At 49.1% G+C, this 21838-nt stretch overlaps 1 protein-coding gene across 3 annotated transcripts in view; it reads left to right on the top strand.

Annotated features, from left to right (window-relative positions):
* Positions 1–454: 454 nt before the first annotated feature.
* Positions 455–21838, top strand: part of LOC308676128 (neuroligin-2-like) — a gene marked incomplete at both ends in the record, with an annotated part of 31182 nt that continues 9798 nt past the window's right edge. Inside the window, 3 exons of one of the 3 annotated variants that reach the window (XM_081341861.1) lie at positions 455–920; positions 9266–9322; positions 20454–20603. In XM_081341861.1, the coding sequence (XP_081197987.1) occupies positions 455–920; positions 9266–9322; positions 20454–20603 (673 nt within the window). Of the gene's footprint in view, positions 960–9265; positions 9323–20453; positions 20604–21838 lie in introns of all 3 variants that reach the window. The other 2 variants (XM_081341863.1, XM_081341862.1) reach the window with 2 other exon arrangements.

The following is a 21838-nucleotide window of genomic DNA, read 5'->3' as shown; positions in this document are numbered from 1 at the left end:
AGACTTGGGGGGGGTGAGTTCAAAGAGGTCTCCAGGGGAGGAAAGGGAACCTCTTCATTGGAGGTGGAGAAGACCACCTTCTTCCTGGACACCTGGCTCCACCTGCTTCTACCTGCTTCCCCTTTCTCTCTGGTTGACCCACAACTTCCGTTCTCTCTCTCCCGCTCCCTGAACCTCTAGGTGCCTCTCTCCCTGGAGGTCGTGCTGCTCCGGACCCACCATGGAACGCAACAGATGTCCGATCTGTGCCAGAACATTTGTGTGGGTCACCTGCTAGGACCGCTGGGTTTCATCACCTTCTCAGCTCACGCTGCCACCTCTCTGGCCTACGTCCTCCTCCTCCTCCTCCTCTTCTTCTGCTGGTGCTGCCACCCGGGTCAACCGTTCTGACTCTTTCTCCCCCCCCACCCTCCCCTTGTGAAGGACCACTGGCCTGGCCTCCTCTCCGGTCACCATGTTCCTCTCGTCCCCGAGCTTCGTCCGCCGGGTGCTGAACGTCCGGTCAGGTTCGGCCCTCCTTTTCTGGCTCCTGGGGCTGGCCCTGCGCCCGTCGTCCCTCTCGGGGCAGAAGCCCGAAGACAAGTACCCCGTGGTGCCCACCAACTACGGGAAGCTGCGGGGAATCAAGAAAGGCCTGAACAACGAGATCCTCGGCCCCGTGGTGCAGTACCTGGGCATCCCATACGCCACGCCGCCCGTCGGCGAGCGACGCTTCCAGCCGCCCGAGGCGCCGGCTTCCTGGTCCGAGGTGCGCAATGCCACCGCTTTCGCCCCGGTCTGCCCGCAGAACATCCACGGCATGCTGCCCGCCATCATGCTGCCCGTGTGGTTCACCGACAATCTGGAGATCGTGGCCGGGTACGTGCAGAATCAAAGCGAAGACTGCCTCTACCTCAACGTCTACGTCCCCATGGAGGATGGTAAGCAGGCGGAAGGGGGGGGCAGCAGGGAGGGGATGGGTGGGCACAGGGGGGGTCTTAGGCCCCTTCTCGGTCCCACCGGGCCACTGGAGGGGTCTTCCCCACCAAAGCCCCCCCTTTTCTCTCAAGTCTCTCTCCCGCTCGAATTCTCCCACCCGCCCACCGACTCAGCGTACCAGCACCCCTTCTCCATCGCCCTGCCCAAGCTGTGCCCACCCCATCTTCTTTGGAGGGGGGGCATTGGGGCTGTCTTCAAGGGGGCGAATGAGGTCCCCTTTCCTGGGGGGGTGTCTCCCTCTGGCAAATGAGGGTCCCTTGGGGTCTCCCTCTGCAGGTGGGTGAGGGGCAGCTGGCGCCGAAGGGCAGGAGGTCTTGTTCTTTTTGCTCTGCGGGGTGGGGCTCACGAAATCTGGACGGAGCCGCCCTCCCCAAGGGAGGGAACGCACAGATGCTCAGCTAGGCCAGTTCCGGTCCATCCGGGACCCCCCCCCTCTCCTTTTTTTCCAGCCCAATCTCAAGTTTGTCCTGGAGGACCCACAATCTTCTTGAGAACGTTTCCACAGTTTTGGTCCCATCTTTGCCGACTCCTCCAGCTGTAGACTTTCACAAGCCGTCCCCGACTTGCAGCAGTCCATTTAGTGACCATTCAAAGTTACGAAAAATGAGCCATTTTTCACACTTACGACCTTTGCAACCTCCTCGTGGTCACCCGATCGACATTCAGACACTGGTGACTGACTCGTATCTACGACGGTCGCAGTGTCCTGGGGTCGCGCGATTCCCCCTTTGGCCGACCGTCTGGCTAGCCAAGTCAGCGGGGGAAGACGGATTTGCTGAATGACCGGGTTGCTCACTTAGTGACTGCAAGGATTCACTTAACATCTTCGGTTGTAAAATGAGGCAAAACTCGCTTAACAAAGGCCTCGCTTAACGAAGGGAATTTTGGGCTGCGTTGTGGTCGTAAGACGAGGTATCTGCTTTTTTTCAGATTCCAGATCTCTCCCCCCTGCCCCCACCCCATTCCACCAGGGCTGCCCCCAGCTTTTCAGACACGGCTGGGAGGCCACCTGGAGAGGTTGGAGATCCTGGGTGCGAAATATGGAACTTTGGCTTCCACCACAGCAAAATGGGGTGCCCCCCCTTAATTAGGCAGCTGCTCCCCTATTTCCAGCACCCTCTTTGCTGAACGCCTCCTTCCCCCAAATTTGGCCTTCTGCCTCCTGGTGCCAGTTTTGGACCTCGCCACGCTTGGCGGCAACTCAAGCCCCCTCCCCTGAAAGAGGGTCCATGCCCTGCAAAGCCCCCACCCCGCCTGGCCAGCAGGCAGAAGCCCAACAGGTCCCGTCTCCTGGACTTGGCAGGCTGCTTGCCGAAATTCCTGTCCAGTCAATACCAGTCGGTTTCATAATAATAATAATAATAATAATAATGATGATGATGATGATGATGATGATGATGATAATAATAATAATAATAATAATAATAATAATAATAATAATAATAATAATAATAATAATAGTCGGAAGGGACCTTGGAGGTCATCTAGTCCAGCCCCCTGCCCAAGCAGGAAACCGTTTCAGACAAATGGCTGTCCAGTCTCTTCTTAAAAACTTCCAGTGTTGGAGCATTTTGGCACGCAGATAGGCAAATGCACACTCACCTGGGGGGGGGCTTCCTCTGCCATGATGGGTGCTGGGTGTGGGTCTCCCCCCTCCCCCAACAGGAACAGGAGTGCTGGCAGGGAAACCCCCTCCTCCCCTTGCCTTGAGCTTTTCTGAACCTGGCACCCCCCCCTCCCCAGTTGGCAGGCAGGAAGAGTAACGGATCTCCCACCCTTCCTTGGTCCCCCACTGGGCTCGGTTGGGTGAGTGGGGGGTCTCCCTCCTTCCCTCCCCAGCCCCCAAATTTTCGGGGCGACATCCAAGCCTCAACCAAAGCCAAAGGGAAAATATGGGGGTTTGTGTGGTAGGTAGAGATTTTTATTTTATTTTAATATTTTATTTTATTTTATTATTTTATTTTATTATTTTATTTTATTTTATTTTATTTTATTATTTTATTTTATTTTATTTTATTTTATTTTATTTATTTTATTTTATTTTATTTATTTTATTTTATTTTATTTTATTTTATTTTATTTTATTTTATTTTATTTTATTTTATTTTATTTTATTTTTATTTTATTATTTTATTATTTTATTTTTAATTTATTTAATTTAATTTTAATTCTATTTTTATTTTATTATTATTATTTTAAAAAAAGAAACACAGGCAGTCCTCAACTTACGACCGCTTTTCCATAGCTAAAGGAGGTCTCCGTTAAGTGAGCCTTGCCCCTGTTTTGTCCCCTTGCTTGTCCCTTTTGCGAACCAAACCTCTCCTGCAGACGTAAAGCGGGCGACGCGGCCGTTAAGCGAATCCGCCTTTGCTCGTCGGGCAGGTGCAAAAGGGACCCCGCCACGGTCATAAATGCGAGTCCGTTGCCAAGCGTCCCGAATCCGGATCAGGAGACCCCTGGAGACGCCGCCACGGTCGTCCGGGTGTAAATCGATCCTAAGTCCCTTTCTCTCCCCCCCCCTCCCGGCGCTGTTGTCACTTTGAGCGGTCACTAAACGGGCTGTCGTAAGTCAGGGACGACCCGTCGTCAACCCGGGGCTGGTTTTGAAAGCCTTGTGAGCCTCCCTCTCCTCCCTCCCAGCCGGGTGTCCCCCCCCTCCCCAATTTCCTAGGCCTTGCCACTTCTTTTGCAGCACTGCTAAGTCCGTTGCCTTGGCAACAAGGAAAAAAAATGGCATTAAAAAAAAACCACCCAGCTCAAACAAATCCCAAACCCAGAGACAACACAACAAGACAGCTGAGTGTCCCTTTTTTGCTGCTGCTGCTGGTGGGGGTGGCGGTGCAAGCCCCCCTCCCCAAAATCTCATCTCCCCCCCCCCCCTTTTGTTTCCCCCCCCCTTCTCTGCCACACCAGCTTTTTGCAGAGTCTCCTCCGAGGGGGATGATGGTGCTTTGCAGGGAAACCTCCCGCTGGGCGCCTGCCCCCCTCCATCAGAAGGGGGAGGGGAGGGGGTTCCCCTGGGGGGGTGGGCGGCAGAACCCCCTGTCCTACACACACACACACACACACGCACACACGCACGCAATCCTCAGCGTTTCTGCTGAGGTGAAGAAGAAGGCTGGCAAGTTTATATCAGGTGAAAAATGGTTTAATTTGAAAGAGGGGAGGGGGCGATTCCAGGCTTGGGGTCCAGATTCAGCCCCCTCCCCTCCTCTTCTTCTGTCTTCCTTCCTCCCTCCTTTTCCTCCTCCTCTTTGCCCTTCTTCCTTCCTTCCTTCCTTCCTCCTGCTTCTCCTCTTCCTCCTCCCCTCCCCTCCTCCTCTTCCTCTTCATCCTTCCTTTTTTCTTCGTGCTTCTCCTCTTCCTCTTCTTGCTCCCTTCCCCTCCTCTTCATCCTTCCTTCTTCTTCCTCCTCCTCCTCTTCTTCCTTCTTCCTCCTGCTTCTCCTCTTCCTCTTCCCCCCAACCCCTCCTCTTCCTCCTCCAGTCCCCTTCTCCCCTTTTCCTTCTTCCTTCCTCTTCCAGCTTTTCCTCTTCCTCTTCCTCCTCCCCTCCCCTCCTCTTCTTCCTTCTTCCTTCCTCTTCCAGCTTCTCCTCTTCCTACTCTAAATAATAATAATAATAATAATAATAATAACAATAATAATAATAATAATGATAATGATAATAATAAAGTTGGAAGGGACCTTGGAGGTCATCTAGCCCAACCCCCTGCTCAGGCAGGAAACCGTATACCATTTCGGACAAATGGCTGTCCGGTCTCTTCTTAAAAACTTCCAGTGTTGGAGCACTCACCGCTTCTGGAGGGAGGTTGTTCCACTGGTTAATTGTTCTCACTGTCAGGAAGTTTCTCCTTAGTTCCAGGTTGCTTCTCTCCTTGACTAGTTTCCATCCGTTGCTTCTTGTCCTGCCTTCTTTAGAGGCTTTGGAGAAGAGCTTGGCTCCCTCTTCTTTGGGGCAGCCCCTGAGATACTGGAAGACGGCTATCATGTCCCCCCTCGTCCTTCTCTTCGTTAAACTACACATACCCAATTCCAGCAACCGTTCCCTGTATGTTTTAGCCTCCAATCACCTGATCATCTTTGCTGATCTTCTCTGTACTCTTTCTAGAGTCTCAAAATCTTTTTTACATCGTGGTGACCAAACCTGGATGCAGTATTCCAGGTGTGGCCTTACCAAGGCCTTGTAAAGTGGTATTAGTACTTCACGTGATCCTGATTCTATCCCTCTGTTAATGCAGCCTAGCACTGTGTTGGCCTTTTTGGCAGCTGCAGAACACGGCTGGCTCCTATTAAAGTGATTGTCTACTAGGACTCCGAGATCCCTCTCACAGTTACTACTCTTGACCAAGGTACCCCCTACCTCCTTCCTCTCTTCTTCATCCTTCTGCCTTCCTTCTTCTTCTTCCTCTTCTTCTTCTTCTTCCCTCCTCTTCCTCTTCCCCCACCCCCTCCTCTTCCTCCTCTTCCTCCTCCAGTCCCCCCTCCTCCCCTTGTCCTTCTTCCTTCCTTCCTCCTCCTCCTGGGAGGAGACATGCGCAACAGACAGGATGCAATATTTTCCTGGGGTCCTCTCCTCCTCTCCCTCCTCCTCCTCCTCCTCCCCCCACCTTCCTGCAATTCCTACTTAGTCAAGTCAGACCACCAAAAGTACAGACAGCCTCCCCCCCCCCGCTCCCCACGATATGCCATTAAAGAAATCTGTTTGTGGTTTACTTGAAATTAGATTGGATGTTCTCCCCCCCCGATAATTAAAAGTCAGCCCCCCCCCAGAAAGTCAGGTGGGCTGGCTTGCAGCATTGCAGTGTAAATCCACATAAATCTGCACCGCAGACTGAAAGGAGGGCCTTTCAATTTTTTTCCTCCCCAGGAAAGAGAGAGGTGTTGCTAGGTGTGTGGGGGGGGGAGGAAGGCAGCTGTGGTTTTTCCAACTATCTCTATGGGAAATAATTAATTGGGGGCAGAAAATTGGCTGATGAAGCCGGGGTGCCCCGCGGAGCCCATAAAAGGAAGCTTCCACTCAATTCTTCCAACTCATTAATCCACAAAAACATTCCAGGTTGTCCCCGACTTACGACGGCGATTGGGGCCAAAAATTTCTGCTGCTAAGCGAGATGTTGGTTCGGCGAAGTTTTTTGCCTCGTTTTACAACCTTCTTTGCCGCTGTCGTTAAGTGAATCGCCACGGTTGATAAGTCAATAACCCAGTCGTTAAATGAATCCGGCTTTCCCTGCTGACTTCGCTTGTCGGAAGGTCTCAAAATGGGGATCGCGCGACACCCCACCCCCACCCCGGGACGCCACAACCGTCATAAATACGAGTCGCTCACCAAGCGGCTGAGTTTTGATCCCGTGACCAGGGGGAAGGCTGCGACGGTCGTAAGTGTGTGAAAAACGGTCCTAAGTCACTTTTTTCCAGTGCCATTGCAACTTGGAACGGTCGCTAAATGAACTGTCGTAAGTCGGGGACTGCTTGAACTCCTCCCCCCCAATAAATAAATAAATAAATAATTTATTTATTTATAAATAAATAAATTCCCCAAAATGGGAAGGCTGTAAAAACAGGTTTGGGGGGTTGGCTATATTTTCCACAGCTTTAAATAAAAGGAAAAAAAACAAAAATGTTGCGGGATAAATTCAGTTGATTGCCCAGGTGTGGCGAGCGGATACCTTTTATGGGGTCTTCCGTGGACCCCTCCCCATCTGAACCCAGGTCGTGCTTTTTGCAGTTCAACGGGAACCCAGGTGGTGCTTTTTGCAGTTCCAAGGAAGGATAGACAACTCCTGGATCAGGCGCCCCCCCTCCCCAGGTTGCCCAACCCCCTCGGGGGGGGTAATGATGGGCGTTGCTGTCCTGCACATCTGGAGTGCACGTAGCTGGGGGCCAACAGGATAGGGTTGAAACGGTTCCTGTGAGCTGCATCCCAATTGGAGCACGCTGGGAATTATAGTTCTGGAAGGAAAAGTTAGAAAGACTGCAATTCCCAGGATTTTGGGGGGTGCTGTAGTGGGAGGAAGGGAAGGGTAGGGCAGTTGGAAAGGATTAGGGGGGGTCCTTGTGGTTGGGTGAGGGATTCAGGATTGGGGGCTCCTGAGCTGTTGAGAATCCGGAGCCTGGGGGGGGGTCCCTCTTGCACCTGGTAATTGTTCATCCCCATATAATAATAATAATAAGTTGGAAGGGACCTTGGAGGTCATCTAGTCCAACCCCCTGCTCAGGCAGGAAACCCTATACCATTTCAGACAAATGGCTGAAATAGGGCGGAGAAAGGAAGGGGGCCCTCTCCCCCACTTGGCCAACGGAGCTGGTGGGAAAATTCGCACCCTTCCCCCGACATCCCCTCTGGCCCACCCAGATGCCACCCCTTGCCGGCTCCTGTATCAGTCCATGTTCCATCCTCCACTGCCTTCCCCGCCTGGAGAGGGTAGGAGCTCAGAGTCCTCAGCCAAGGTTGAGCCCATCTGAAAGAGTTGAGGGCCATCTCTCTGCCACTTCTGGCATGCTGTGGGCACCAGAAAAGACAGGGCAAATTGGGGGTGCACGTGTGGGTCCTCCCGATGGTCCCCTAAAGCCGGAACCCCGGTTTCCCGATGATTGGGATGGTTGCAGGGGGGAGGGGGCTGATGGCAGAGACAAAAGATGGAGAACTTTGCTTGCTGGAAGCTTCTCCACTTTTGAAGAAGATCACAAAAGGCGCCATTGTCTGTCTTTCCGGGACCCTTCCGGCGCATACTCCCTTCCGCCATTTGAGCACCCCCGTTTGCTGGGCTCCACCTTAGATGGGCTCCAGGGAGGAACTGTGGCCCTGAGACCCCCAAGGCCTGCCTGTTTGGTCTCAAGAGCCCCCCGTCCCTGCAGACTGGGGGAGGGGGGGGGGCGTTGCATGCGAAGGAGGTCAATAAAGTCAAAATGGCATCCACAGCTGCCTGTTCGACTCCCCAATTCTTCTGTAGGTGTGTGGCATGCAAAACCAGGCTGCAATTGCACACTTCCAGTTGCCCTCTTTGATTGTTTTGACTCCTAATTCCCCCCCCCCATTTTCTACCTTCTTGGCTTGGTCCCCCAATAGTCCAGCTTTTTCCGTAAGTAAAACTTGCAGATGCTTGTAAGCAAAACACAACAGACTGTCGCCTCCTTTCCATTTAGCCCTTGGGTCTGTTCTCCCACCATCCTCCTGGCAGGGCTGGTTAATTGAAGGGGGTCTCCAAAAGGTGGCCCCTTTAACTCCCAGAATTCCCCGTCCAGCAAGGGTTTACCAGAATTCAGCACGGATAGGACAAGAACAAAGGTGGCTAGATGACCTTTATTGAGGTGTTTTTTTTTTGAAAGGGTAACTTACTTAATAGATGGTGGGAATGCAGTAGATGTAATATATCTTGAAGACAGGGAAGTGGAAAAAAAAAGCTGGCTGTGGAATTCTGGGAGTTGAAGTCCCCAGGTGACTTAAAGTGGCCAAGTTTGGAGACCCCTGATGTACAGAATCAAACAGACTACTGGAAATTGGTATCCTTGACGCTGTTTTTCCTAGATTGTTTTCATTAACTTTATAGTAGGGTCCCCAGACCTGCTCTCTTTAAGACTTGTGAACTTCGACTTCCAGCTGGGGAATTCTGGGAGTCGAAGTTCACAAGTCTTAACATTGCCAAGTTTGGAGACTTCTGGGTTAATCCTACAATGCCAGGCAGGTATCCAAGCAGTGTAGCCTTTTCAACCCACGAATAAGCTGGCTGGGGAGTTTCCACCCCAGTTGAACGCCTACCTGTCCGCCCCTTATGAAATGCAGAGCTAGGGAGAAAAAAAAAACAAAACGGTAGGGATTGGAACTCGGGATCCGAGCCCTCATTTCCCGCTCTTGAGGTGTTCGAGCGGGGAAAGAAAATTTGTTTCCGTCCATTTCCGAATTTAACCGTCTGCCATCGCCCGATTTGCTTCCTCTCTAACCAACCTTTCGTTTCACAGCTTCTCGTATTTCTGTGTTGTATTATTTATTTATTTATTTTTCTGGTGTGGGGGGGAAACAATAAAAATAATTCACTCGCGCACATGTGATACGGAATCCCAGAGAAACGAAACCAGAGGAAAACAAACGCACAAAACACCCCCCCCCTAAAGATTGTTTGTATTTTGCTAAAAAAACAGAAAAACCACCCCAAAAACTGTTTTTTCCCTTTTTGATGCACCAAAAAACAAAAAACAAAAAAAACCAATCTCTTTTTTTTTCTTGATCTTTCTCTCTCTTTTTTTCCCCCTGTCCCATTTTTCCTTTTTCTTCTTTTTTCTTGTTCGTAGGTCCGCTCACGAAAAAGCGTGAGGAAGCGTCCGCTAACAGCCCCACTCCAGACGAAGGTATTTTTTTTATGCATGTTTCACAGTCTTGCTTTTTTAAAAAAAATATATATATATATATAAAAAAATAAAAATTTCCCTTTTTCGTTTTTTAACTACTACTTCTTCTTCTTCTTCTTTTTTTTTTTTTAAAAAATAAAAATAAAAACCGGAACAAATGAAATATATACGTACGAACTTTTGGCCAGCCCTTCTGCCTTTTTTTTCTCCTTTTTTTATCTTCGAACCAAAAAGCCTTTCTTCCCTTCTTGTTTTCCAAAAAATCTTCACAATTTTCAGCAGCCGTTCAGTTTCCTTCCGTTCTTTAGCTTCTTTCTTTTTTTCTTTTTTTTTTTTTGTAATTCCTCGTTTTTTGGGGCAGGGAAAAAAATGCCCTTTATCCAAGTCGATCAGCAGACAGAGAAGCTTAAGTGAGTTTTTGTTTAAAAAAAAAGAAAAAGAGAAGAGCTTTAGCTGGGTTTGGGAACTGTACAGGTAGTCCTCGACTTACGACTGCAGTTGAGCCCAAAATTTCGGTCGCTAAGCGAGACGGTTGTTGAGTTTTGCTCCATTTTACGACTTTTCTCGCCACTGTTGTTGCTAAGTAAATCACTCCATTTGCTAAGTTAGTAAAACGGTCGTTAAGTGAATCTGGCTTCAGAAGGTCGCAAAAGGGGATCGTGTGACCACACACACACACACACACGGGATGCAGCGACCGTTGTAAATATGAGTCAAGTTTGCAAACATCTGATTTTTGATCCCGTGACCACGGGGATGCTGTCAAGGTCGTAAGTGTGGAAAACGGTCAGAAGTCACTTTTTTTTCCCCAGTTGCTTCAAATGGTCACTAAATGAATGCTTTTAATTTGAGGACTACATTTATAGGTAGTCCGTAATTCACAACTGTTTGAAGTTGTAATGAAAACAAAAAGTGACTTATGAGCAGCCTTCCCATTTATTGCTTATTAGGCTTGTTTGCAGCATCCCCACGGTCACGTGATCACAATTCAAGTGATGGCAACTGACATGTGCTTAGGACAAAAGCATGGTGGTCATAAGTCAAGGACTACATGCGAAATATTCTTTCAGCCTATTGTCCAGATTGTAATTTAAGGAGGATTTTAAAAAGGATTTTTCTGTGAGAATTGACCGAGACCTTATTCAAACCATGACTTTGTAAAAAGAATGTTGGGGGGCTGGAAGAGGAAAAGAGAGGGGTTTGACTCTTTCCTTTTCCCTTCCTGGGGACGTTAGCCCCCCATGTTTGCATCCTTGTCCCAATCTGCAAATATTTCAAAGGCTTTGCATCTGGTTCACCTCTGCCCTGAAGGACCAGGATAGATGCAACACCATGGACCTCCTGAATCCATTTTGAGAAATTTTGGACGAACCGTTTTGGAGTTGTGGGTCCTGTATACTAAAGAGGGGGATTGATGTGCCCACAGCACCCCATGAAAGCTTGGTGTCCTGTGCCGATTGTGGCTCTGGGATACATCTTAAAAGAATCTAAGGCTGACTTTCCTGATGGGAATTTGCACCATAATCACCAGCTTCATAACCACTGGACCTTCAGCTGAGAATAAAGGGCCAGTTTTCCTGGGAAATGCCTGGATCTAATCTAGGGATGTCCAACCTGGGCCACTTTTAAGACCTGTGGACTTCAATTCCCAGAATCCCCTAGCATTTAGACTTATACACCGCTTCATAGTGTTTTACAGCACTCTCTAAGAGGTTTTTATTAATGCATTCCTTTTGATGTGTATATCTATTGTGGTCTGCTCACTCTCTTATAATCCCTTCCTCTGCAATCTCTCTGCTCTAGGGGGTAGGAGAATAAAAACGGCTGGCTGGGGAATTCTAGGAGTTGAGGTCCACAAGTCTTAAAGTGGCCAAGGTTGGACACCCCTGGTCTAGAATTGGAGCACTGGGGCAGGGCAGAGCAGGGAGGAAAACTCTAGCATCAAACAAGGCTCCCTGCCTGGAGCAGAGTAGAGTAAGCTGGTCCTGGAGCCTCGGGCTATTTGCTTAATTGGCAACCACAAAGGCGCTTCTGGCTAGACAGCAAATGTGCTGAGCTCCTGTCATGCTGGATAGAAGCGAGAGGAATTGGAGATCAAATAGGGGGATCCCGGATTTATGGACGGGGAAGGGAGGTGCCCCGCTGGCCTTCCAGGTGGATGGGAGGGGACTGTTGAGGAAGGGTCTTCGCCTCCCTGATCTTCATCCAAAGAGGCTGGGGCCGAAATGGGGCTTTTTGTAGGCAAAAATAGCAGGCTTTCTGTCGAGGTCACCCAGTTGAATTTGCAAAGTGCTTTTTGAAATGTATGGGCATTACAGAACGAGATTTGTCACTGAGAAAAAGGAACGGGGGGGGGGGAGGAAGGAAAGAAAGAAAAAAGGAAGGATGAAAGGAAGGAGAGAAATGATGGAAGATAGAAAACAGAGGAAGGAAAGGAAAGAAAAAAGTGGGAGGAAGGAAGGGAAAAGGAAGGGAAAGAATGGGAGGAGGGAAGGAAGGAAGGAAAGAAAAAGGGAAGGAGGATGAAGGAGAAGAATGAAAAAAGATAGAAAAGAGAAAAGGAAGGAAGTAGAGAAAAGGGAGGAAGAGGGAAGGAGATGAGGAAAGGAAGGAAGGAAGTCCTACAGTGGCTTAAACTAACTCCATCCAATTACTTCTGTTGTAGGAATGCCTAAAACCCTGCCAGGTAACCTATTTTGCCCCCCAGTCCTCCAGGCCAAAGAGCTGGAGAGAAGGAACAGCTGCCAAAGCCAGCCTCTCCAGGACAGAACTCACAGGCATGGCCAGGCAGCCCCAGGATGAGCCCCTAAATACTGATTGGCTGTGCTGGCCAAGCTATGCTGATTGCTCCTTACCTGGCCAGTGGGAGGGGCTTAATGATGTCACGAAGCCTCACCAGGCCTCTTCTGCCCCAGGGGCTGATGGGATACCCTCAACAAAAGCTGGGAGGGGGACGTGCTTTACATTCCCCCCCCCCACACACAAAAGGGGACGATTTAACCAAGTTAGCGCGTCACCAAAAAGGAGATTTGAGAGCCAGCAACTGATGAGATAAACTGGGGTTTAACCTCACCAGGACTAGAAACTTGCTTTTCCAACCGTGATGATGGATATTTTAGCCATATATATATATATATATCCAGTTTAAGCTTTTATTCGGGGTTAATCCCACTGAATTAGACAGGCTAGGCGCTCCAGTTTCAGAGCGGGGGTGTTGTTTGCAGACGTAGCACAATGTGTGATGGGGCTGGGCAGCGTTTCACATCCAGAGACCGAAAAGGTGCTTTTCCGCAGGCGGGGGCTGTGAAATCCACCCCCACCCCGAATCCCAGGAGATTGCTTTGTCCTAGGATTATGGAGTTGGTACAGCTGTTTTTTTCAAGAGATGCAGAGAAACCCTGAGGGGTTTGTGTGTGCGCGTGTGTCTGTGTGTGTGCGCGCAAAGCATCGTTTGAATCGCCGACCCTGGGCAACCTTGCCTTAAGACCCTCACTTAAATTCTGCGGTTCATCTGCCACTCCCCTCCCGTGTGTGTGTGTGTGTGTGTGTGTGTGTGTGTGTGTGTGAGAGAGAGAGAGAGAGAGAGAGAGAGAGAGAGAGAGAGAGAGAGAGAGAGAGAGAGAGAGAGAGAGAGAGAGAGAGAGAGAGAGAGAGAGAGAGGGGGAGGACTGAAATAAATTACAGGCGTTTCAAAAAGGTGCTAAGTAGCAGTTCCCGAAGGAAAGTAAAATACATCCCAGATATATTTCTATCATGGTTGTCCACAGGGGTGTAATTGCCGCAGGAGAGAAGGTCTGGTTAGGGTCAGCTGAGGTTTATTTCAAAATTATATGATCTGCAAAATTATTGGGGCTGAGAAGGAAGAGAGGCTGGCGGAGGGTGACTCGGATTGCATGTGTCTGTCTGTGTGATTGTCTGTCTGTCTATCCACCCATTGTATCTATCATTTGTCTGTCTGTCTGTCTATCCCCATCCTCCATCCATTCATCCGTCAATTGCATCTATCCACCGTTCTCCCCTCAACCATCCATCCATTGTGTCTATCTTTATCGGTCTCCATCTATCTATCTGTCTGTCTGTCTGTCTGTCTCCATCTATCCTTCCCTCTCCTCTCTCATCTGTCTCCATCCAGTCAGTCAGTCTGTCTGTCTGTCTGTCTATCTATCTATCTATCTGTCTGTCTGTCTGTCTGTCTGTCTGTCTGTCTGTCTGTCTATCTATCTATCTATCTACCTATCCATCCATCCCTCTCCTCTCATCTGTCTCCATCCAGTCTGTCTGTCTGTCTGTCTATCTATCTTATCTATCCATCCATCCATCCATCCATCCATCCATCCATCCATGCTTCTCCTCTCTCCTCTGTCTCCATCCATCCATCCATGCTTCTCCTCTCTCCTCTGTCTCCATCCCATCCATCCTGTCTGTCTGTCTGTCTATCTATCTATCTATCTATCTATCTATCTATCTATCTATCTATCTATCTATCTCCATCCCTCCATTCCCCCATCAATCCAATCTACCTATCAATTTATCTATCTATCTGTCTGTCTATCATGTATCTAGTATATCATTTATCTACATAGATATATAAATGGGCTGAATATATTGATATATAGACTGATTATAGATTTTTGAGTGGATTGAAAAAGATGGAAGGGGAGGGGGTGGCATGCTTGTTTCCTAGTAGAAAGAGTTTCAGCTGCAGCTCTTGGGGGGGTCTTTCAACCCATAAAGAAAAGTAGTCCAGGATTTTGGTAAATTCCCAGCTATCGGGAAGAAAACCCTTCAACCTACAACCTTCCATGCAAGTTTCCTGAACAGCCCCCCGTCGACGGCTCCTCTCTTCACCCCCTCCCCAAAATGGCGTCACTGTAGATCAGGATTTCTCAACCTTGGCAAGTTTAAGATGGGTAGACTTCAACTTGCAGAATTCCCCCCCCCCAACTCTCTCCGAAGCGGAGAGATTGCAGAGGGAGGGATTATAAGAGAGTAAGCAGGCCACAGTGGGTATATACATCAGAAGGAATGCATTAGTGCTGAGGAATTCTGGGGGTTGAAGTCCACCTATCTTAAAGTTGCTGTAACACGGCTGAAGATTCTTTACTCCGGATTTCATCCGCTTCTCTGCTTCCTGACAAAATCCCAGCCTCGGAATTAGCAAATAGGAGAGAGGAGGCTCCATTGCATCCCTCAGGGGACACACAAGGACATATTCACACAACCAAGTCACAGAGTTTCAACTGATCAGCATCATCCCCTTCAGCCTCGCTGGTTGCGGAAGCTGGAAGTAACTGGGGACGCGGTTTCTTTTAAAACAGTGGTTTCAGAGCAGGCCAGGCTCCAAAGCCACAGCTCAATCCTGGCTTGTTGCAACAGACCACAATTTTAAAGAAACCACCCTCCTTTGAAACTGGCCACAGAGGGCAAAATATGGTTGGCTTTAAGAAATTAATATTTCAAGTTCTCTTCAGCAGCCCAAAGAAGGAGCAGCTTGCAAAGCTTCCTTGGTTGTACGCCTACACATAGATAGTCCTCGACTTACGACAGAATTTCTGTTGCTAAGCAAGACGGTTGTGAAGTGGGGCACCCACTTTTATGACTTTTTTTCCTATTGTTAAGTGCCATTCTTAAGTGAAAGACGTTGTCATTAAGTGAATCCAGCTCCCTTCCTTGACTTCGCTTGTCAGACACCAGCTAGGACGGTCGCAAACGGCGATCACTTGATTCCCCCCTGGATGCGGCAACTGTCAATAAATAAATGCCAGTTGCCAAGTCCCCAAATTTTGATCGCGTGAGCGTGGGGATCCTGTGATGGTCGTAAGTGTGAAGACTGGCCACAAGTCGCTTTTTCCAGTGCCGTCGTAATTCTAATTGTTGCTAAATGAATGGTCATAAGTTGAGGATCGTCTCAGGTCATCCTCGACTTACGCACGTTCATTTAGTGACCGTTTGAAGTTACAACGCCAGGGGGGAAAATGGACTTGTGAGCGTTTTTCACACTTACGACCATTGCAGCTTCCCCGTGGTCACCTGATCAAAATTCAGGCAACTGACTCTTATTTGTGACGGTCGCGGTGACCTTCCGACAAGCAAACTCAATGGGGAAGGCAGATTCACTTAAGGACCATGTGACTCTCTTTAACAACTGCAGTGATTCACTTAACCACGGTGGCAAGAAGAGGGTCATAAAGCTGGGCAAAATTAGATAACGGAACTTTTGGGCTAAATTGCGGTCGTAACTCGAGGACTGCCTATGCTGGGATTCCTTTCCCCATGTTTTCTGGGCACCGATAATGAGTCCAGATGAAAATGTGGCGTGTCGGAGATGGAAGATTTGGGGAAGTTCCAGGAAGTGCCTGCCTGATCAGCCACTTCTGGAGGCGATCCAGCAGATCTCCTTCCAGAACAGAAAGTGGCTCGTGATGTTCTTGATGTGACGTGGCCTGAAATGCTAGACCGGAACGTTTCATCAAAGGGACAGTGATCTTGGGATTCTCCCCGTCGCTCTCCTGCAGTGACACTGAAGCTGGGTGGACTCCCAGAATTCCCCAGCCAGCCATGCCTGTTTCTTGTCCCCCTCCCCCCTATCCCCTAAAGCGGAGAGATCGAAGAGGAAGGGATTAAAAGAGAGTAAGTGGGCCACAATGGGTGGATCCATATCCAAAGGAAAAGGTTAGTGCCAGAGAATTCTAGGAGTTGAAGCCCACCCACCTTCAAGTGGCCCTACTGTGTAAGACAGGGGTCTTCAAACTTGGCCCTTTGACGACTTGTGGACTTCAACTCCCAGAATTCCTCAGCCGGCTGAGAAATTCTGGGAGTTGAAGTCCACAAGTCGTCAAAGGGCCAAGTTTGAAGACCCCTGGTGTAAGACGACCCTGACTAAACCGAGGAAGCCCTTTAGATGTCATCAACATAGGTCCATCTAATGAGAAGGAGAACCCCGAAGAGCAGGATGGAGAGATTGGGGGTGGGGGGTGTCACCCTTTGGCCAAACCTCTCAATCTGAGAGCCTACTGAAGGACTTCTGTTGGGAACTTGGTGTGCAACCCTTTAGGAAGTCTCCTTGTCCCTGTGTTGGTCTAGCTTGCTCATCTTTGCTTACGGAATTCAAGGAAGGACAATCGGGATGGAACCATGCAGAAGGTGTCCTGAAACTCATGTCAGTTCAGAGTTAAGCATCGAATGTTTTCACGACAATCCTAGTTTCCAGGCTAAAAACCATGAAGATGTCTCCCCAGGAGATGTTTCCAGAAGTGGGAATGCTTCTCCTCGGAAGATGTCGTTCTGGGTCTCGTCTATTGTCTATTGTCAGATGGGGGCAACTGAAGAGCCCCACTGAGCATCTAACAGAATTAGGAGTCTACTGGAACTAGATAAGAGGTCCTTTACCCAAGACGGAGCTTCCTCACCTAAGTTCTCGAGATGTTTCAGCTGCGGAAATCAGTTCCTAGTTTCTACGAGGGGAAGAGTAGAGAGTTTGAGTTGAGTCAAGGGTTCTCCGAGCCATGACTTTTGAAAATGCGCCGGCTTGGGAAGGCGCGTTGATTGTTTTTATGGTCCTGGCAGGAAATCAAATTTCCCACCTACAGATCTTCTGGAGATTAGCTCTCACTCCTGCTGGGAAACGCCTTGCAATCTGCTGGGCCGTCAGCAGTACATCGAAAAAGCTGTGATGCCTTCCAGGTGTTTGGGGGCTGCTGGTTGCAAACCCGAAAGTTTCAGGCACCATAGGCCACATGGCGAGCGCCTAGTTGGAAATTGTAGTCCATACAACTTGAATGAGATAGGTAGACGTTAGAACCATCCTTGACAGAATAACAAATGGGAAGGGACCTTAGAGGTCTTCTAGTCCAACCCCCTGCCCAAGCAGGAGACCCCATACTATTCTGGACCAATGGTTGTCCAATCTCTTAAAAACCTCCAGTGATGGAGCACCCGCAGCTTCTGGTGGCAAGCTGTTCCCATGGTTAATTGTTCCCGCTGTCAGGAAATTTCTCCTTTCTTCCAGGTTGCTTCTCCCCTTGATGAGTTTCCATCCGTTGTTTTTTGTCTTCTGATGCTTTGAAGGAACGGGCAGAGTCCTTTTTCTTTGTGGCAACCCCTGAGATATTGGAAGACTGCTAGCATGTCACCCCTAGTCCTTCTTTTCATTAAACTAGACACGCCCAATTCTTGCAAAGGTTGGGCATGGCTAGTTCAGTCCGCTAGTAGAATTTGGGCCCCCGAAGATGGTGATGGCATAGAGCAGACATGTCAAACTCGCGACGTCACGTGACGTCGCGCAACGTATCGGAGCCTTTTCGCCATTGTCGGCAATGGGGTGGGTGCAGCTTCCGGATGACGCGTCCAGCCCGTGGGCCGGCAGTTTGACACCCCTGACTTAGAGCAAGGTTTACTAACCTTGGCAACTTTAAGATGGGTGGACCTCAACTCCCAGAATTCCCCAGCCAGCCACGCATGTTTTTTTCCCCCCTCCTACCCTCTAGAGCAGAGAGATTGCAGAGGAAGGGATTACAAGAGAGTAAGTATGGCACAATGGGTATACATAGCAAAAGGAATGCATTAGTGCCAGGGAATTCTGGGAGTTGAAGTCCACCCGTCTTCAAGTTACCAAGGTTGAAAAACACCGACCTAACCCATATTTGGTGCACAAGGAATTCTGGGAATAATCTTTGAAACTGACCATGCAAGAGGGTTGGTAAGGATGTATATTGAGAGACGTGTGTAATTTGGTGGTGGTAGGAAACGTAGCAAGGCCAGCCCATAAATAAAACCTGATTTAACTAATTCAAATTACATTAAAATTCATTGCGTACAATTAATACCATCGCTCACTCCCCCTCATCATTAATATGGTGGGATAACAAATCTTGGTGTGGTTCTGGGAGCGAGATCAGCCATTTTTAGAGGTCCTGCCCCCCCCTCTCATGCACGAGAGAAAATGGGCATTGCCAAGGTCCCCCCTCCCCCCAAGTCTAATAGGATAAAGGAAAACCTTGTTCCCATGACATGCTTAACTGAACAGAGAACATAGAACTGGAAGGGACCTTAGAGGTCACCTAGCCCAACCTTCAGCTCAAGGCAGGAGAACGTAAGCCGCAGGGCGAAAGTGATAGAAAGTTCATTGTAACTGCAAAGAGCCGTTGGAATTAGCTGGGCTATGCACATCTGGAGGAAAGGATGGACTGACTACCGGAAGAGAGATCAACTCCTAGAATGGCCCTCAAATGGAGCCGCTCTAGGACTTTGGAGGTGCACCTTGTTTTACGTTTCTTTTCACTGATGGCCACGCAGGAGCTTTGAGAGCTGGTAACTTTGTGACCGGTTGATGTTGGCCTCCAACGGGCCACCATTGATCACCATGGGTGAACGTAGAACAGGCTGGCTGGGGAATTCTAGGAGTTGGCCATACAAGGAAGAAAAGGAAGGAAGAAAGGAAGGAAGGAAGGAAGGAAGGAAGGAAGAGAAAGAAAGAAAGAAGAAAGAAAGAAAGAAAGAAAGAAAGAAAGAAAGAAAGAAAGAAAGAAGAAAAGAAAGAAAGAAAGAAAGAGAAAGAAAAAAGAGGGGGAGAGAGGAAGGGAGGGAGGGAGAGTGGGAGGGAGAATGGAAAAGAGGATGGAAGGAAGGAAGGAAGAAAAAGGAGGGGGAGATGAAGGGAGGGAGAGGGAGGGAGGGAGAATGGAAAAGAAAGGATGGGATGGAGGAAGGATGGAAGGAGGGAAGGAAGAAGGATGAAGAAGGGGAGAGATGAGGAAGGAAGGCAGGGAAGGAAAGTGGGAGGGAGAATGGAAGAAAAAGGAAGGAAGGAAGGAAGGATGGATGGATGAGAAGGAGGAAGGAAGGAAGGAAGATTTGCCAGGCTCTGCCCTGAGACAGGAGGGCTGCTGGCCCAGCTGTGCAGACCTCCCCCCCCCCTTCAGGATGCCCAGAGGCTGCCAAGGCTGCCCTCCTGCAGATGCAGGGGGGAGGGTACCTTTTCCTAGCCCCCCCCTTCCCGCCCCTTCCCCTCAGGAAAGGAAGAGGAGGGGCCGAGTGGAAACTGCTAATTAAGACCTCCGTGCGCCTAATTAACGCTCTCCCCTTGCACTGAATTAATTAGGCTCCGGGTTGCCATGGAAATGGGTGGAAATGGGATGTGACCTAGAAACAGAAGCGGGGGGGGGGGGTGTCATTTGATTGGTAGGTGTTTCCTCCCCCCCTCCCAAACTGGAATTAGAGTTGCGGATTGCAAAACGGGCTGCAGTTCTGCCAGACCCGGGGACCGCTTTTCGGCATAGGGCAGGGCGAACATGGACACCAAAATCAAACGTCTCCAGAACATGCTGAGAAGTTTGCAGCCTTGGTTTGGTGGACCCTCCAGCCTTCCGTGCCCTCCCCCCCCACCCCAGCAATGCCCACCTTGCCCAGGCCCACCAGCTCATCTGCCTCCTTAACCTTGGCTTCTGGCCTTCCTCCCCTACTGGCCATCTTCCTCCTCCTCCTCCTCCAATTAGGTTCCTCCGCATAACCACCTGGTGGACATCCAGATCTTCTGACTTGTCCAGTTCATGATCCTCCCCTTTTCCTTCTGCTCTGGCCCTTCCCGAGCCTCCTGTCACCGCCTCCTCCCCAGCCTCTCCTCTCCTGGGCTGACCACCCCGGCCTCTTCAAGTAGTCCTTGGATCTTCTCAGCTGTAGCTTCTCCTCCGTCTTTCGTTTGGTTGAGCGTCCCTTGGCGCTCTCTGACCTGGGTTGTCCTCTCGCAGGCATTTCATTCCCCCAACTAGGTAACGTCGCCAGCGCTGGTCAGTTCTGCTTTGTTGGTCGGGTTCCTGGCTGCAACCCAACCGTGGTTCCTTGAAGGCAGCCAGGTCCTTTGGTCGGTAGGGCGCCCCCCAATCCTTCGGCCTGGGTTCTTCTGCTTTTAGGACCTCCCGCCTTGTGATGGAGGCTTCCTGGGTGCAAAGACGGGAGTGAGCACAGCAGAGGCCTGGCTCCAAGGGGTCCTTGAGTCTTCAGAAGACAAGATGGCCTCGTGAGGGCCCTCCAACGTCGCGGCTGTAGGCATCTCCTGACCGGGATGGGGTCCACGGGTGGATAGCTACATCTTGGCTTCCTCTGCCTCATGCTGGCTTCCTTTCTCGCCCCACAGATATCCGAGACAGTGGGAAAAAGCCCGTGATGCTCTTCATCCATGGCGGATCGTACATGGAAGGCACCGGAAACATGTTTGACGGCAGTGTGCTGGCCGCCTATGGAAATGTGATTGTTGTCACCCTGAACTACAGGCTCGGCGTGCTGGGTATGGGGGGAGAGGGGTCCCAGGCTCTGCCTCGGGGAGGAGCGAGGGGATGACCCCAGAGGTCAGAAATTTTCCCAGAAGCCCATCCGGGGGGGGGGAGTCAGACCCCTTTCTTTCCCCATAAATCAGGGGTCTCTCCAAATTTGGCAATTTTAAGACTTGTGGACTTCAATTCCCAGAATTCCCCAGCCAGCAAACTGGGCCCCTTTAAACTTGTATTTTGTAGTTTAACTTTGTTTGGAATAAAATAAAAACATGCTTTAACAAAAGACTTGTGGACTTCAATTCCCAGAATTCCCCAGCCGCCAACTTGACCCCTTTAAGGCAGTGCTGGCTGAGGAATTCTGGGAGTTGAAGTCCACAAGTCTTAAAGGGGCCAGGTTTGGAGACTCCTGGTCTAATTCAACTGCTTCTTGGGTCAAACACCCAGACAGGTAGAGAAACAGACCTGTCAGACCCTTTTTCTTTCTCATAAACCAGGGGTCTCGAAACCTGGCAACTTTTAAGACTTGTGGACTTCAACTCCCAGGATTCCCCAGTCAGCATGAAGAAATCTGGTTCGCTTATCTTTATCACATTTTTTTGATTGGTTAATTCTTTTAATAGATGGTGGGAATGTGGTCGATGTAATATACCTTGATTTCAGCAAATGAAAATAAAACAACCCATGAGAAACTAAATTAATAAACAGGTTAAACGTGGACAATTATGGATGACAATTATGTGGGAAACTGATATGCTGGCTTGGGAATTCTGGTAGTTGAGGTCCACCTGTCTTAAAGCAGCCAAGGTGGAAAAACACAGACTTAGATTGTGGGATTTGAAGGATGGCTTTAAAAACTGCTGTTGTGATGGCCCATTCCTATTTTGCAGTGTTGTTGTGCAATAAAACACACAATCCTGAATTTCACTTTTTTCCCCCCACCGGTCCTGCGGATGATCTCATTTGTGCAACAAAATCTCATTTTAATGTATACTGGTTAGTATACATTTAAAATGACAATAAAGTTATTCTATTCTGTTCTGTTCTGTTCTATTCTTCATATTTCTATTCTATTCTATTCTATTCTATTCTATTCTATTCTATTCTATTCTATTCTATTCTATTCTTCATAATTCTATTCTATTCTATTCTATTCTATTCTATTCTATTCTATTCTATTCTATTCTATTCTATTCATATTTCATTCCATCTGTTCTATTCTATTCTATTCTATTCTATTCTATTCTGTTCT

The sequence above is a fragment of the Vipera berus genome, assembly GCF_964194415.1.
Source record: "Vipera berus genome assembly, chromosome: W".
NCBI classification, from domain to species: Eukaryota; Metazoa; Chordata; class Lepidosauria; order Squamata; family Viperidae; genus Vipera; species Vipera berus.
This window is presented reverse-complemented; position numbering and strand designations above follow the sequence as displayed.